Source organism: Bemisia tabaci, chromosome 3, assembly GCF_918797505.1.
Source record: "Bemisia tabaci chromosome 3, PGI_BMITA_v3".
Classification (NCBI taxonomy): domain Eukaryota; kingdom Metazoa; phylum Arthropoda; class Insecta; order Hemiptera; family Aleyrodidae; genus Bemisia; species Bemisia tabaci.
The window spans coordinates 30,956,403-30,974,736 of NC_092795.1; the positions used below are offsets into that span (position 1 = coordinate 30,956,403).

At 35.9% G+C, this 18,334-nt stretch overlaps 3 protein-coding genes across 3 annotated transcripts in view; 2 read left to right on the forward strand and 1 right to left on the reverse strand.

Moving 5' to 3' along the window:
* Positions 1–7,063, forward strand: part of LOC109043891 (calcineurin-binding protein cabin-1) — a 24,329-nt gene extending 17,266 nt beyond the window's left edge. Inside the window, exon 13 of the mRNA XM_019061248.2 lies at positions 145–7,063. Coding sequence (XP_018916793.2) covers positions 145–1,590 — 1,446 coding nt within the window. The 3' untranslated portion in view covers positions 1,591–7,063. The remainder of the gene's footprint in view (positions 1–144) is intronic.
* Positions 6,551–11,165, reverse strand: LOC109043931 (SPRY domain-containing protein 7). The gene is made up of 5 exons (XM_019061297.2): positions 10,861–11,165; positions 10,234–10,350; positions 9,369–9,532; positions 7,892–7,994; positions 6,551–7,062 (listed from the first exon to the last, which is right to left on the reverse strand). Exons 1-5 carry the CDS (start codon positions 10,970–10,972, stop codon positions 6,965–6,967), a joined length of 594 nt encoding a protein of 197 aa, XP_018916842.2. The 5' UTR covers positions 10,973–11,165; the 3' UTR covers positions 6,551–6,964.
* A 160-nt stretch (positions 11,166–11,325) lies between these two features.
* On the forward strand, positions 11,326–18,059 carry LOC109043818 (peroxisome biogenesis factor 2). The gene is made up of 7 exons (XM_019061136.2): positions 11,326–11,527; positions 12,063–12,140; positions 13,267–13,329; positions 14,329–14,493; positions 15,502–15,699; positions 16,191–16,391; positions 17,755–18,059. The coding sequence occupies exons 1-7, from the start codon at positions 11,477–11,479 to the stop codon at positions 17,860–17,862; spliced, it is 864 nt and encodes a 287-aa protein (XP_018916681.2). The 5' UTR covers positions 11,326–11,476; the 3' UTR covers positions 17,863–18,059.
* The last annotated feature ends 275 nt before the right edge of the window (positions 18,060–18,334 follow it).

The following is an 18,334-nucleotide window of genomic DNA, read 5'->3' on the forward strand; positions in this document are numbered from 1 at the left end:
CATTAATTTCTCTCAGAACTGACTAATTTCACTATTCCACCACCATAGCTGCAAAATTTTTATCCTGAATCAACATATTTCTCTAGCTCTCTCTGTATTGTATTTTTCATGCATGCACTAATTAAATTTTTATTTAAATTTCAGGCACCTACCCCTGCATCTGCTCCGTTCAGTCCCAAGGTCACCTCTAGCGTCATGCTTCAACCTCCTGTGCCAAAATCTAAGTCATCCGCTCCTTTTTCACCACACTCCCCGAGACCAGTGGGGCGGCCTCCTAAAACGCCCAACGTAACTGTTAGGCCTCCAAAAGCGGATACTGCTATCTCAGCTTTCGAGGCCAAAATGTTCGACCTCATTCGCGCTGTCAAGCTCAATTTGAAGAAACAGCACGTACTAACTGACCCAGAGCACTACCCTCCGAATATCTCAGTTCAAGAGCGAACAATGATTGCAAAATATCTCATCAGCAAGTATGAGGAGAAAGAGCGCATGGCAATGAAATTGCAAAAAGGCATGTTCTCCAAAACTTTGGCTGCTTTCCAAAGTGGTGCCAGAAGTCCTGGACCGAGCACTCCCCAGAGATTTTCAAGTCCAAAACGTCCAGATAGCGCAAAGAAGACGCCCACACCATTCCTCCCCAAAGACTTCTCCCCAACTCCAAACGTCTCAATTACTCCAGTTAGTACCAAAATAGCAGAGAAGGATACTAGGAAACAATCTTCAGGCAAACAAGTCCCTAATTTATACCAAGGGAAACGTTTTATTCAGTCCATTGATCCAACTGGAGCTTACACAACCCCATCAATGCACCAAAGAAGTCTTCAATCCAATCAGTTAAAAAATAGAAACCTTGCTGTATCAAACCAAAAATCTATCAGAAATTCAGAAACGGCGGGAATTTTAGCCAAACCTGTATGTCCAACCGGTGCCGTTTCAATCAGCAAGGCGGCACCCTACAATACCAAGCCTGGGCTAAAACCACAGCCTGCACCTGCTCATTCAGCACCAAAACAGCGCAACGCCTCGAATCTGTTACCTGCCCATATCTCCAAACTTGGAACCGTTTCTTTGAGCAAAAGCATCTCGTTGACGCCTGTTCCACCTGTGGATAAACCTGTGCCCAGACCAGGCGTATCAAAAGTCCCTCCAAGCAAAGCTACCCCTGTTGATAGAGCCTTGTTCACAACCAAAGTAGCCTCTCCTAAATCTATCGTTCAACATATTTCTAGTAACAGTGGTCTGTCAATCACAAGGTCTCCCGGAGCCCCGAATCCGAAACCCATGTCACCCTCTGGTGGAATGATAATTAAGAAAGCGCAACCATCCACATCAATATCTACGCCGAGCCCCAAAGTAACTTCTCATGCCTTAACTAGCGAGGTTGATATTCGCACTGTCATTCCGAAGGATTTGATCATCACAACGGTTGGTAAAGGAAAAGACTCCACTTCTGAGTCGCCTGTTACAATTCAGAAAGTGAAGCATGCTGACAGCCCAAAACCAGCTGAACAACCTGCTGATGTTGTTTCAGCTCTCAAAGCCTTCAACAAGAGTATCACAATTTTTCCCACGGATGCTCCTTCAAAATAAGATTTTATTTTTTCCTTCTATTGTGATAAAAAATGTGCAGATAAGGAAATATATGCATGAGAGAAAGTACAGAAACCCTACCAGGAGCCATCCTGACATTGAATACATCCAAGAAGAACAAAAATAACTAAAATAAGTTACCCATAAGAAAACCCTAGTTTTCCATTCTCTACATATTCATATTTCTTTGCTTCTTTTCTCGCTCCAACTTCTCTCCGTCTTTTGACGGTGCATCTAGATTATTATCAGGCAACAAAGCCACTCCTCTGCTATTTTCTAGTCAAATATTTGTCAAAGTATGAAAGCAATCAACGTTTCTAAAGTTTCATGAAGTTTCTATTTTGTGAGGAACAAGGAAAATTTACAGATTTTAAAGAAATCTTCAAAAGTAAAAAATCTTGTTTGTAAATATTTTTAATTCGTTTTCTCCCATGGTTTTAGGAAATCAAAATCTGATTTGAGTTGTCTCAAAAATGAATTTGACTGTGTGTACTTCTAAAGTGACTCCACATGATGAGTCCTTTCAATACTCATAGAGAGAATAAGTCTTCTTTGCAATTGAATCGGTTATTTACAAAAGGACTCAAGCGCCAGATATAAAAATACCAAAAAACAATAGAAACTGTATGAAGCAACCCGTTTTAAATTGCAGATTCATTAATAATTTGATTAATTAATTCATCGTTTTAATATTTTAGAGCTCTGAGATTCAGAAGGGGTCAATTAAGCTCTGGTGGGTTGAAGCAACTGTACGCCAACTCAGTAACGCATTTTTATAATTATTTTTTAACTCAATGTTCCATTACTTATAAGAAATCCAAAGAACATTCATCCATCTATGTATTCAGAGTAAGGCATACTATTGAGAACTGCAACTGAGAAAAATGTTCTGTAATGGTAAACAGACTCTCTCATAATAGAGAATCATGCGCGGAAGAATAATGCAAAATCTTGAATGAAGTCGTTGCTTTGGAGGGCAGAGTTGGACACCAGCTAAAATGAAGGCATGCCTGGAATTTATCACACCTTATCTTTGATTCCTGAGCTGCATTTGCTAACAATGAAAATTTTCTGTCACTACCGATACTATCTCTCACCAAATCTCTCTTAGGACAAAATGTACAATAAAGTTAAGTTCCTTCATTTTTTAAGCTTAAAGTATCTTTCTTACATGTAAATATCTCACAATTATTGTGTAAATGTAAGAATCATTTGTAGGATAATTTTTTTTGTTTTGTTGTAATTACGATGTTTTTCTGTGATATAGAACGTAAAGTGAGGGCTAAGAGACCATGTTGACCTCTTGAGCTCTTTGTCATGAAAAAAAGTGATGTTTAGTATGTTATCATCGCGTAATTGGTAATTAGATCCAGTGATATAAAGTCCAATGATCGACTTCTTTCAGTGATATAAAAAATTTCAGTTCCTGAAAATTAAAATCAGGTATAAATAGTTTAAATGAAAAGATGAAATTATGAATTTCTCTGAAGTCTGCATCGTAAGAAGCTAGGTTACCTATCTACTTAGAACATCCAAAGGAGGTCACCATTCGCTCACTCTTTCTCAATTTATTTTTATACATTTCGTCTTTTAGAAAAATCACCGAATTATAATTTATTTGTGTTACTTACTTTTTCTTGCCAAGACAAATTTTTACTTTTTGTACATCAGATCGTGTCCAATTTTATATTTTTTAAATTTAATTATTAAACGAAATTGAAATTTCAAGTTTTGATTCTGTTTCACACCGTTTTGACAATCCTCTTGACGTTCCTTTTTGTCTTTAATATGTCAGTACTTTATTTTATCCATGATTTTAATTAAACTGGAAACATCTTAGTTGTTACCTCGATTCAAGGTTCTAATGTTCCTTGAACTGGAGCAAAGGTTCATAAAACCCTTTAAAATATGTAGAGTGGTATCACTCACAAAAAGGAGGAGGTATTCAAGGTATGGAGTGGATAGCCCCTATGATGCTTTAAATTACGCCCTACTTTAACTGTTCATAGCTATTTTAGCCTTTATAGTAGGCTATTCTTCTCGACAAAAGCAAAAATTCTCCATCAGTTCAAAACTGAGACAATGGTATCCGTATTGACTACTTGGACATGAGTCAAAGGGGAATCCAAATATTGTTTCCTAAGAAATATTTCCGTCTCATTGACGTTTTGTAGCAATATTGTTAGTAATGCTGTTATGGTCCCTCAAAGTACCTACTCTAGGCTGGCAGTCAACCCCTAAATGCTGGTGCTGGCCAGAAAAGGGGCATGAGCTTCTATCTATTTTCGATGCTAAAACAATGACTTGTTACAAGGCATGAAAGTCCATTCGCCCCCTAGACTTCCAATAACTAATCAACTCCCGAAACAAGGAGACCTCTTTACAATCATCTACTATGAATATTAAAACCATCAACAAATTTTCAAAGGGTTCAGGCGTTAAGTTCAGAAAGATAATAAGAAATACACTTGGGAGATATTATTTTTAAAGTAAAGATGTTTCCAATTTCAAGAAGGAAAAAAGAGTTTACCGACATATCATAGTGACTTTAATTAAACAGGTTGGGAAGGACATAATTAGGAGAATACAATCTTCAACAGGTCAAGAAAAATATGAATAAAACTTATTAAAGAGAGTTAAAGTTTTTAATTACATATTTACAAAATAAATAACATTCTGATTCTGATGTTTCGGACTTCAGGGTAAATGAATAAATTAATAGTTACAATAACCATTCTTAAAGACGATGATAAACTTATCAGCAGATTGATCGTTAACATTTTTGTTCTTTTTCATGACGTGAGATAGAGCAAAGAATCTTGAGCATTCTGCTGTGTTTTCTATGATGGCTCATTTTAAAAAAAAAGCTGAAAAGAGGTTTCTTACACTTTGTAACTTAAGTCCACTGATTTTGGCTTTTTAGAATTTAATTATAGAATAATTTGCAGACGTTTGAAATTTAATTGGATGATTTTTATTTTTGAAGAATAAAAACTACTGATTGTGAGTAAACACAAAGGTGTCCTTAATTTTGAAGTTGGACACTAATTAAGTACTAAGTAATACTAAGATAGTATCTGCTGAAATGCGCACTTTTAGAAGGGAAATATGTGCATCAATACCACTCTGTGACATTACACAAAGGCATACTCTCTTGCTTTTAGAACTTTCTCTTGTTTCTGTTACCAGTAAACGATTGGAAGAAATACTAAAAGCTCATTATTAAACTCAATCACACGAAGCATTACAATTCAATCCAGCAAATTTTGGCCGATAAGTACCTAACTCTTTTTCCAAGAATCATCACACTTATCAAATAATTTCATAAACAACAATCAAGGGAAATCCAACGATTAACCGGCTGAACTGAATAAAATGAAACCAAGAATGAAAAGCAACTATTTCAAAATAGATATAGTGAAGAGGTTCTGTTTTGAAAACATTAGCTGTAGCATTAACTTTCACCTTAAAAAAAATTCAGTTCAATTCTTGGTTACATTTCTTTGCTCTCTTAGCTCAATAGCTCTTCAGTTTACTAAGTTTTTCAATCCAACAGGTTTACTCCTGAGGCTTAAAGTACAACGTGTTTGGAAACACGAGTCTTTGACTTGCCAGTTTGAACTTCTAAAAAACGAAAGTATCAAGGTGAAATTGTGCCTGGGCTACAAAAACAAATTCCTCAATGAGAAATTCTTTCCTTCTTAACTCTTAAATAATCAACATGATAGATTCTACAACTGACAATGTTAAAAACTGAGGTGGAAAACTGAACAAGGCAGTTTTTTGACTATTCAAAATCTGATTTCCAAAAGCAAAATAAATTGAGGTAAAACGGTAATCAATATTACCCTGATGAATGTTTATTGTGATGCCCTGAAGTGTAATGACCCTAATATAAAGGAGAGAAATTGCTTGAAAAAAAAAAAAAAAAAAAAAAAAAACTATGGGAACATATAATAAACATGGATTATAAGATCAGTGATGCGTAGGAACTTTAAGTAAAGATGAATGAATGTTACATACACAGACCACTAAATGGAAAAAATGTCTTTCTTCTTGTTTGCAGTTGACACACCTTTTGCGATAAATAGCACTTGCAGTGTTCACCTCGCTTCAGTAGTTGCTGTGATGTGAGACCCTTGATTTTATTATGAGAGACAACGAGTGCCATCAGCAATTGTTGGGTAGAAAACGGAAAAAAAAAATAGCTTAGCTAACAAGATCTCAAAAATATGTTAAACCAAAAACTGGCTCAACAGAAGGGTAAAGCGTAAAAAAAGTTAGACAATAAGGTACAATGTTCTCCATCAGACAATACAAAAAGATACATTTCCAGCTGAAAAATGTGTACAATACAAAAAATAGAAGACATTAAAAGTAAAACTGATGATGGTGCTACACATTCAAAATACGCGGCTTGAACTATTCCTTTTTAACTCTCTTTTTTGACAATATCTATTATGAGAATGGGTAAGAGATTAAAAATGAATTTTGAACAAGAAATTATAAAAGTTTGATTGAAAAAGGGTACTTGTTAAAATATATCGATGAAGGAGAGCACTGATACAGAAAAGCCTGTACGTAAATTTGTATTCAAGAAAAACAAACAGTGAGACATCAAAAAAATGATGCTGAGATCCTAGTTTCAGTTTTATTTTTGTAATAAAACTCGGAATGATGCTATGAAGCACACTCCATTTGTCAATTCTAGAGAAATTTCTTCTACAAATCCTAGATTAGGGGTGTGGGCTAATTATTAAAATCGATGGATAAAGCGATAGTCAAAGTGGACAAAGGGAAAATGAAGCAATTACCTTAGCAATTTACCTAGTACCTTGAGAGGGTGGTTTTTGTTGACAAAGGAGGCAAATGATGGATTGACTAAAGGGTCATGCTATAATTTCGGGTTTCCAAATGAAATTTTTACGAATAGACGGCTAAAGTGTGCTTCTGGGGAAAATTTTCTGTTTTTTTTTTTTTTTTTTTTTTTTTTTTTTTTTTTTTTTGCGAAAAATGAAACAAATATTGTAGAAGGGTTTGTTCCAAGGGGTGCTTCCAATATAGATTCACCTCGATCAGGGTATTTTTGGTTCACAAATTAACTTAAAAAGCATGTTTGAAAGTTGATACAATTTCTTGTAAAATATAAAATGAAGAGATTCAAGCGTTTGGGTGTTTAGTTCAGTATTGGATAAGGTTTAAGAAACATCATCAACTAACTGCTCTGTCAATAAAAATAGAGTTTCAGTAAAATAATAAATTTGTACAGAGCACTTTTGCCATTGACCAGAGCTACCATCAGTGCTTTTGTTCGATTAAAGAACAACAGTGAACGCCACAGTGAAGACGGATATTAAGTCTAAGTATACAAGTATTACAAAAGTGACTGCTCCAGCATGATCCTATCATACCCAGGTGGCACCGGATACTGAAAATTATCTACGATCAGATCTAGAATTGCACCTTCATCCACTGTAAGAAAAAAAATCATACTTTTAAAAGCAGGAAAAAGGAGAGCCCCTACAAACCGACATGCACGAATATGTGGGAAAAAAGCCTCAAGCAGCCATTTCTCATGTTGCTTTTGCAGAGAAGAGACACCCTAACAAGTAGGACCTAAATAACTCAGATAAAAATAATGCGCTTTCATTTTTGCCAGAAAAAAGTCCTCTTCAAGGGTTGAGAGAACCTGTGAATTGTCTGATAAATGACTGAAATGGCTGCCAGCAGATTTGTTTTGAAATGAGCTTGCATGGTGTTGAGTTAAGGGCACACGTGTAGGTAGGAAGTTTTTAAAAAAGACTTATATGTTTAGGACTGTTGACATAGGCTACATATGAAATTAGAAGAAGAAGATGTCACTGACTGCAACGCAGAGAGCCAAAGGTGCTTGCAAAAACCAATTGAGGCTCCATTAAATTTGAAAGAAAATAAGGTACTTTCTATTTTACTGTACTTAGAAATATAATGATTATACGCTGAATGCAATTACCATTCATAAATTGATTTGGAAAACAGATCTATCTGAAAAATTCAGAGAAAAAAATGTAAATCTACGGACGGCTACTGATTCCGCAGCTTACAGTTAAAATTACAATTTGTGGACGGGACTGAGCACAGAATTGGACGTACTTATGCTCAATGGAACTGTATTGCGCGCAACTCCTATGCAAAATTATCCAAATTGTCTGAAATCCAATCTTGATTTCACAAAATTTACACCAAATTTATATAATGGAATATAGATATGTTCTTTTTAAAAAAGCCAAAAGCAGCTTTGACTATAATTTAGTATACATACCAAAAAGAGCGGGAAAAACTGTTCCTTTTATTCCTAGAACAGGGCAGCCTAGGTTTTTCCCATTCACATAAAAGTTGAGCTCTTCATGATCGTATGATATACCCTGGAGACATGGGAAAGAAATTATTAAAAGAAGTAAAAACACTATGAAACAATAGTTTTCAAAATTTTCTGATCATACATTATGTATCTGCCAGAATCATGATCAACAGATCCTCACGCAAGTTGGATGGTATTACATTATTTTGTTAGTTGATCATGCGTTTAGTTAGTATGAAAACTGACAAACTGACTACGACACTCCAAGAAAAATTACAAAATTAAAAACCTAAAAATGGTAAACAAAAACAAAAATTTACGTGGAACAACGTTCTGTATTTACCTCTTCAACTCTCACTGAGGGCAAATCCAAATTTTCATGGAACAAGCATAATTCTTAACACCTGAAATTTTTTTTCAGAACAAATCAAAAACTCAAAAATAGAACAATTGTAAAATTACTGAGTATCAAGTATTTGATTCTATGGTGATTGATGGAGTTACTATCTCCTGAGTTACAATATGATAATGATTACTATATAAATTGCTGGGATTTTGCTGGGTTGAAAGGTTGACTCCTCGCCCCCTTCTTAACCACAAATTTTCATAAGTATCAATTATCAGTTTTTGCTTTCAACAGCAGAATAGATATAAAATCAAACTAAGAAACATGATACATTAATCAATGAAGCACTACGCCAACAACTGCATTGAAGTTTACAGCTTGTTTAGTTTGCCTATAAACTGGTTAAACTTACTTCTTGGCTGACCCTCAGGTACAGCAATGATCACAATTTCACTGCAATATTTTGAGAGTGACACTCTCACTGCTGATTGCGTCCACAAGACTAATAATTGATTATGATGCTGATTAGACATGAGACAATTTGAATACAAATGTGAGAATATTTTGATGGAAATGAAGTTTGAATCAAGAAAATTGATCTGTCTTGGTGCACTCCGTTAGATTAACATTGGCCAACTCCAATAAGGATACTGCTCTTTGAGTCTTGTAACAAATACTGAAGACATCCTTGTAGCTATTCAGTTTCTTTATAGTAAGCCTTAGAGACAGAAAAAGATCCTCCACTAGTACTCCAGCGATTGCGGAAACAAGTTCTTCCAGGGATTCAACATTTTTCTGAGAGCAGCGACAGTCCCCTTGACTTTTTGGTGAGTGGTGAGCTATATGAGATGAGCAGTGCGACCAACAAGAGTCCACCAAACACTAGCATATTTGTCAAAGAGTTGCTTACTATGTTGCTTGACAGTCAAAAGATAATCTCATAAGTTAAGTGGTACAGCTCCGGCTGCAAAAATTAATGTTTCCACCCGTCCTCAAGAGAATAAAAGAGGGTCTCTATCATTTCTGGCATACTTCAACTATATGCCCTAAAAACTCTAAATAGAAAATAATATTTCTGAGTAAAATACTCACTATAACATCTCCCTCTACCGCATTGCCTGCTTCAATCACACCAATATCCTCTGCATTATGTCGTTGTCTTCCATCGTGGCATAAGACCCATGATTCAGAGTCCTCACCGCCTGGAGCTTTGTTCAGATTGGCATTACGTGTTGCTACACCTACCGCCCAGACCCCTGTAAAATTTTTTCAAGAGGCATAAGAGGTTACTAATTTAGTAAAACTAATTTCAAGCTTATTGAATAGCTTCAACTATAATACAAAAGTACTTTAAGTAATTTTAATTTTCCTGCATGAGTAACAAAAGTTAAATACAGGAGATGGGCCGAAGGGACCTATGGTACTGCAAGAGAGGCTCCAAACTTGGATAAAATGCAAAACTTGTGCTTATTCTTGAGGTTCCAAGACAGATTAACAAACTGCTCAAGTATTTAATATTAGAGCCAATTTGACCCCGGTGAGCCCAGGCCCTGCGATAGAAGTTCCTTTTGTCCCCTTCTCTCTCTCTGAGAGGTTCTGAACGCAGGTAAGCACCGTTGAACAAGTAAGTTCTCAATTGGACGTATTTGAATTGAAAAGCAATGTATCTGTTCCGACATGAGCCTAGCGATCCATAGGAATACATGTATGAAAGGGCTCGTGTCAAAACTGACACAGTTATTTTAGATATAAATGCCTCAAATTGACGGACATTGCAGCAGAAGGAGAGGCAATTCACGCTCTCCCCATTCCTCGAAGATCAGTCATATACTCCGACTAAAATTTGGAATGGAGTGTCATGTCATCTTCACCTTGATTTCTGAGACATTTGGTCCAAATCCATTGGAAACAGGGCCTTTCTTGAACAGAACTCTTTGAAAAATGAATAATAACAAACCTGACTGTTGAAGTTTCACTTCAAAATAAGCCTTGTTTTGTACCAGGGGAGCTGTGCATAGAGCTCCGCCGGTGCCACAAATTCGGATTCCATTCTTCACTATGACAACTTCATGACCTATAAATCAAATTAGGTTTGATTAATTAAATAAAATCATACATCTTAGATCTTCAAGAACATGCAAGTGATACGAGAGAAGAAACCGTCTAGTATTGAAAAAGAAGTCCAACCAGCTGGAGAAACTTTTCATTTACAACTCTGCCTTTCAGATTAAATACACACAGATAAAATTGAATTAGCAACCGACTTATGTAATACTAGCTACAGCTACACCAAAACATATTTGGTGAAAAGTCATTTGCATCCTTGCATCAAAGGTTCTTGCCGATCGACAAATTTGGCTCGAAAGCTCACCGGCAAAGGGTCCGTTTTGATCATTCCAGTTGGGTATGAGAGAATTTTGTAAGAACACGTGGTGAAAATAATATGCAAAAGTCTCTTTTCGTTTTGACACTGGTGGATACATGGAGCTAAGAAGAAATGATAGATGTAGTGAGCTTCACACGAGAACAATATGGATGATGACAGGAAGGAATATAACGAAAATTAATTAAAAAGTGAACCAACCTACATATCCTGTATCTAGAACGATGGGATTAAATTCATGTCTGGGTATGTGATGGGCAGGAAATGAAACCCCGTTGAAACAATTTTTGAAGCAAGAATAAACTATGGACATTCTGCTGAAATGGCTGAAGTTAAACTACGGAATTGCATGAGAATTTAGGTATAAATGAACTAAAGAGATGAATGAGGCAGCCTTTCACTGCTGAGCACCAAGGTATATAATGAGAAGATGCGTAACTGATATTGAAATTAATTAAAATTTACGAAAATGAAAATAAAATGATAAACTACGAGATTCTCATGCAACATGCTGATAAAAACGTAAATAAAGAGTCCAACAGAATGTTACTTTCGGCAGACTAAGAACCCGCAGAGTCCACAGCATAATTGTTGAATGGTGGCCGCCGATTTAAGGCATTTAGAGATTTAGGTTATGTTATTGTTATTGTGTAAGTAAGACTGTGAGGGACGAGAAGACGAGAATGAGGGATTTAGGAATCTTTCTCTCAATTCCTTTCCTTCATTACTTTAGTGCAACGAACTAAACTTTAGTAGGAATACCCAATACCTAGTAGGAATTGGGGATCTGCGTGGGCAGGTCTTTTTCCAGTGTCACATGAATCACAGGAGCAAATTCATTGAAAAAAGAGCATCAAGAGTTACCTCTGTAAGTGTCTTCAAGAATTTTCATTTCTTTCAGCCCCAACTACATTTCATTTTTATGATGAACTTGTGGCAATACGAAGATGGGCAAGGTGATGATGAGTGCCTCTATTCTCACTCATTCTCCCTCACATGGTAGAAAGAGTATGACAAGCATAACTAACATAAACTGTTCACGCCCTTGCCAAATAAATCCCTGCACTCTTAGACTGCGACAGAAGATTGTCTGATGTCAGTTTTGCATTGAAAATAAATGCAAGAATCAAGATGAAGGATCTTGTGTAGCAGTCTAAAAATGCATATCATAGCATCGACTCTATTTGTTTCATACTACTAATCCTTCCACTCCAAAATCAGAAACAAGTCATCATCAGCTTATCTTCTGCCGTTCTGAATCATCAAGTTTCTACTGCATGCAGATTTATCTACCTATTCTAAGTAATTTTGAGAACTGAATAGCTCTTAAATTTTGATGCTGTTCAGCAGCAAGGAGAGTTTATGTACCTTGGCTGGCACTGATCTAGCAAATTTTGTTTCAGTGGGATGCAGCATTGTTGGATGAAGAGTTATTAAACATCCTGAAGTCTCAAGTTCAGGCAGCCCTGAAGTACTTTCCAGTAAGCATTTTATTTTATTACTTACATTCAGTTAACTCACAGATACTGACCTCAAGTGTGAACAGATTGTAAGCTGATGAGGAAAAGGAACGTCTCAAAGTCTTTGCTTTCTCTTGTTGATGAAGTGATTTGTACCCTTATTTCCTCCTTTCAAAGGAAACCGAAAACAGTTTTTTCAGTGTAGATACACAGGGTATCCCAAAAGCACTGCTCGCTTCCCTGAAAGAGAGGTCACAGCTATCAACATGCAGTTTGCATGGGACTTAAGCTTGAATCCTGAGCAAGGCGCATAAAAAAGGTTGTCGCTTTTTGAGTTGAGCCGCCATTTATAAGGCTGCGACGCGCAGAGGGTACTTGCCTTGCCATGCAGTCAGGATGTACCCGATGCCGTGTGACGTCAAGAGGGTACGAAATGCGGCCACCATTCTTTATCTGCCTTGATCCTGAGCTTTAAAACACAGGGTTACCAGGAATAACTTAATTTTTAGCAGATGAGTAAAATGATATACTAGCAATTTTATTAGGTTTGGATTATCAAGGTTTGTACTTTTTAATATCTTATATTATTTTATTTATTCTTTATTAAAATTGTAAGTCAAGATATAGTAAGAAGAGTAGTATAGTAGTTAAGAGTAGTTGATATGTCGGAGATTTTTAAAAAGTATGGGAAAACCTGGAAATGACAGGAAAAAATTGTTCATTACCTTCATTTACTTTCTAGAATAGCGCTGATGTTTTGAATAACAAATTTTGCCTGTAAACTATTTCAAATTATGTCTTTTCAAACATTTGGTATACCCTTCATCGTTAGGCAAATTAATTTTCCAAATTTTTTGGCAGCCCTGGCCCAGGCATCCATATCTAAATCAAGAAGGATCAGCTCTTAGTTCTATGTTTGGATCACTCTTCTGTGAGCCCTAATATCATTTATTTTGGCAAACTCTGCATTGTAACCTATAGCAATCAACTCTGGTACGGATATTTCAAGCTTATTATGGATATTCCTCTTCAACATTACATTTGAAGAAATATGACCCATATTTTTCCTTACTGGAGAAGTGATCCAATCGCCCATCAGCTTGGTTTTATTTTAAAGGAATCCCTGCTTATCTCTGCTTATTTTCAGCCATGGATAGTCAACCGGTTGGAATCAAAAACGAATATAATCTTGAATTTAATTATATGGAAGGTGAGTGATGGAATAATTGCTTTTAAATATCCTCGATTTTTGAATATCCCTTAGTTTTAGCAAAAAGCCAGACAGGGCTCCCAGCAGTAAGTACACAAAACCTGGAGAGTCAGGGGATTTTAGGTGACCCAGAAAAATAAAAAAGTTCATAGGAAAATACAGGAAATTTCTCCTGTAGCTTGTTGTCTCAGCAGCTTAATTAAAAGAAGAGAAGAGCAAGTGAAAGTTTTGCTCAGGGAAAATCAGGAAATTCGGATATTTTAGAGTTGAAGAAAAACAAAAAAAATAGGGGAATTAAAAAATCACCAAATTGAAGAAACTCTGCAGAATCAGTGAAAAATTTTCCTCTGCCTCTTTTTTCTTTCTTTCTTTGCAACATGCATATGAATATCATATTTTTCTTTTCGCACATAATCAGAAAAACTGCCCTGAATGAATTAAGTATGATGGTTTGAAAACATTTTCCTTGCTTTGGAGGCAATTACCTCAGAACGGGTTGGTTGCATGAAAAGAATGATGTAGGTTCAAATTGAGTTTTTTTTACTGCATGAAATAATGATGTAGGTTTAAATTGAGTTTTTTTTACTATGTCTCAGGAGGTGTAATTTGTTTGTGAATTCAGTGAAGTAATCTACACTTTTGGTCAAATCCTTCAAAAACAGACAAAAAGTAATAGATTACCTCTACTTGAGACCTCCTTGGGAGTGTTGAAATCCCAAATTTAATCCTAGGACTAGAAAGTGTGCTCAAAAATACATGGATTAACGTCATAACGTTTCTTGAGAAGCAAGATAGGTGCCAGAATTGGAATTAGGGTAATTGATCTCTCGGAAATTTGGGGAGTGATAACACTGCAAGGATGCCTTTTCAGGCCAAAATGTTGTTCCACCAACAAGTCTCATTTTGGCCTCAAGAATCTATTTGGAAAATCTAATCATTTTATCCTGAAACATCCTGTGTTTAATCCTCTTGCTTTAATTGTTTTCCACTTGTTTCCAGATGTCTGTCTTGCAGTCTCAGAGCACATTTGGCCAACAGATGCTGGGCCTAAAATACTCGCAGGAAACATTCTCGGTTCACAAAGGATATGCCCTCTTAATTCTTCAAATGTTTGACGATTTCTGGAAGCTGAATTTAGAGCAAATATCAAACCATTCTCCCCTTGTAAGTAACTGTCTTTTTAAGAAATCATTGACTGAAATGAAATGAGTTGCGACAGTAATGATTTGAAATGGAACTGCTACTAACAGCAAAGAGTATGCTGATTATTAAAATTATTAGACAAATGGAAAATAGAGCGATCTTATTGGTGGAAACAGGTGGTTGTTATAGACTAAGGGGTAAAATGATGGACCAACTGTATAGGGTCTCTCCCGGATTGCCATTAATTACTCCATTTTATCGCTCCTTTGTCTATTAATTTTAATAATCAGCTTTCAGGAGGCTGTTTTGTGGAACAGAACCATTGCGATAACTCCTCTGCAAGAAGGTCATCGCATGTGAGGACTTGCAGAATTTTAATTTAGTGGACACATGTCCAGAGTCTGGGTGATCGAGAGTAAAAAGCTCAGCAACGAAAAGCCACAAAGTATGATAATTGCTTTAAAAATAATGATGTTCTCACTGTCAAAGCATAAAATTCACTATGTGCTTCTAAATAAGAGATTTGCATGGTACTGAACTTCCTGCCTCAAGAATATTCTACGGCATAGATGTAACTGCATAAGATGAGACAATCATGCGCCAACTCTGTATGAAGCAACTGTCATCATGCAAGGCAGCCCCTCAAATAAAAACCAATAACAAAGAACCTTCCCACAGTTAAACCTAATTTGAAAAGAAAACCAGAGTAAAGCTTGCTTTGGGGCAGCAAGATGAGGGACACTCTTCCAGTCAAAGTTGGACACATGTTTAGCAGTTGATTTATTTAACAAAAGAGCTTACTTTGTTAAATAAATTTCCAACAATGTTATCTTCCACAAATAATTTTGGTCTGAGAGGCGCAATTTGTAAATGCAAATTTTGGAGCATGGGAAGAGTCTGTTTTCAGCAAAACCAAGAAACCATTGGTAAGAAACTCCAGATTAAAAGAAGCAATCATTGCTCAGAACTTCCTGTAGTCTTACATTATGATCTTTTCAGAATATTTTTAACAGTTATTTTTCTTCCCAGGTTAAGCAATACGCACATTGGGTGGATGTTACAATGGATCTAATTAAGTTAACAAATTTTCTGGTGTTCCTGCGCAATGGAGACCATCCCACTCTCACCGAGCGATTACTTGGCCTCAAAATCGTCTCTGTTGCCCGCAGTCCTCGAATGATAGGATACAATTACATGACCAGGGAACTACTTTGGCATGGTTTTATTGTAAGTACAGTAGACTTTTTTATCGACCATTGGATTAGGTCATCTTTCTTGATCAGGGTAGCAAAGAAAGTTGCACATCTTTTGGTCCCCCAAAATGCTGTTTATCGATTCACATGTAGGATCCATCACCGAAGAAATTTCTCCAGAATTCAGTGCATGATGACTTAAAACAAGAACGTATCCGCAGAATTTTTTTCTTTATGCATGTCTCTGTATGCTTTTTAGAGCTAGTGCCAAATTCTCCTGTTTTAAGCGGTGGACCGAAAATTTGTAATCTTCATATTCACTATTCACATTCAGACTAAATACAAGAATTGAAATTGTACATCTGTCTCATTGTCAAAGTTGGCTGTCTAATTTATCAGTGCTTGGAATTTTTTGTCAATTGAACCATGAATCCCTCCGATAATTTTCCTAATAAGTATAAAAATGATTACACAAAAGGTATTAGTACATCAAATAAAAATTATGTTTTTCTCTTTTTTTGACAGGAAATGCTAGGATTTGCATTGCCGCTAGTAAATTATCAATACTTCAGAAAGAAATTTCTTCAAGTGATCTCAAAACCCTCTATGAGTGCCACAGAATCTGTGTCTTTCTCCACCAAGTCACAATGTTCATTTTGCAATGAAACGCCTATTTTACCAGTTCATATTGGTTGCTCTCATGCATTTTGTTACTATTGTTTAGAGGTAAGTTGGTATCCAAGAAAAGTTCCTCTTCTTATTTCTAAGAGACTAATGAAAATTCACAGCCTTAAAGAAGCAATCCATCCGCACTATGCATGGCTAATATTTATAGTTATACTATGATGATATTTAAGTGGGATTATGGTGCGTTCGTTGCTGTAACTCAGGAACAGTTTAGCATCCCTTGATTAAACTTTGGGAAATGATTAAAGTCTATGTAAGGGTCAACTCTGTGCAATCAAAATTTTACAATCCGCCAATTTTTGAAAAATTGAAGTACGGAAATTCAATTTTTATTTTTCCTAGAGAAAGTGTTAAGCTTCAAAACAAGACCTAGTTCTAGTTTTTAATAAGTTACAACAGCCGTTCAGAGTTTTTTTTTTTTTTTTTTTTTTTTTTTTTTCTTTTTTTTAAATTTTTAGAAACTCAGCAAAAAATCAACAAAGCAACCAAATGACATGAATCATGTGGTGTCAAAACTGCCAATCTCAAAACCTCCAATCGCCCCAAAGATTGCTCAAAATGGGCAATTTTTTGGGCAAATTGAGTTAGGGACAGGTCTATAGTTTTTTTGGTGCCAAATCTCTCATCTACCATCTCGAATTTTCGAAATTAAACAATCTGACCTCAAATTTGGGTTTCCGGTCAGAAAATACAGCCCGGTAACTAATTTTACGCTAGTCAATGCGAGTGCTATGAGAAAGTAAAAGCAGCCCGAAGTGGAAACGACAATCGAAAGCACAGGAAACGTACCTCATTTCAATACCAATGTCACCATGTAACGCCGTTTGCTGGTTTTTATTTTAATTTCTTTTTTATTTTTAATTCTATTTTAGCAGTTGATAATGATGCTGTAAGGTACCGAATCGTCCTGCCTTTGTATTTTGTATTTTAGCCTTGTTTCCGCATTTTCCCGTGTTTTTGATTGCTATGAGAAACCAACATTGAAGCATTAGAAATCCAAGCGTGAATAATGAATTTTCGTCAGTTTTAAATATCCTGCCACTCTTTTGATCCAATAAAAGAGGCAACACATTTGTGTTAGACAGTCATGAAAATTTTCAGCATGTAATAATATTATTCAAATTCTTATTCTCGTTGTGCGAATTGTGTTCTGAGTGAAATGTTCAGGAGGAAACATATATCACAATGCCTATAATCATACCTTGTCCTGTGGTCTATTCTCACCTTATTTAGTAGTCATTTGAAACAGTTTGTGGATGCAGCTGTTCAGCATGGAATTTGTCAAATACATTAAAAAACATATTTGATTCCTTGATGCACTGTAATATTTTTCTTTTTCGTACTGCTTTCTTTTGCTCAGCCAGTACAAGCTCTCTAATTTGTGTTTCCTTGTACTTTTCAGTCAAACAGGATGATCGACATGAAGTATGAATGTCCTGTATGCTTCCATTCTCAGGAGTCGGCCACTCGAGTTATAAGCAAAGATTCTATTTCAGAAGGGGTCAGCTAATACTGAAGTAAACAGAACCAAGATGTGATTCCCAGGTTTTTTAAACTATCTTTTGCAGCTCTTCGAGCAGTACAAGAAATACGAGTTCAGTAACTGATAATTTATTTCGTTAATGTTAAAATCATTTGTTAAATTGTTTTTTACTGGCTTTACTGTTTGTTACTAATTTTTTTGCAAATATACACTGTTTTGTTAAAGTTGGTCGTTTGTGTAACTTCACCAGCACAAATTGGAGTGCCCGGTAAAATATATTGTTGCCTAGATGGCCCAAAATAGACCAACAATGAGGCTAGTTCAAGGTCCCTGGATGTCAGAGTCTGAGCTCTGAATTTCCATAAATTTGTCTTGGGTTTTTTTTTTGGTTGATTTCTCTTGTTATATTATGGTATGCTGATGAGCTGTATCTCGCCTATTACCTATCAGGAAAAAGAGTCGTTTGTAGATTTTCAAGAAATTAATATTAGAAAATACT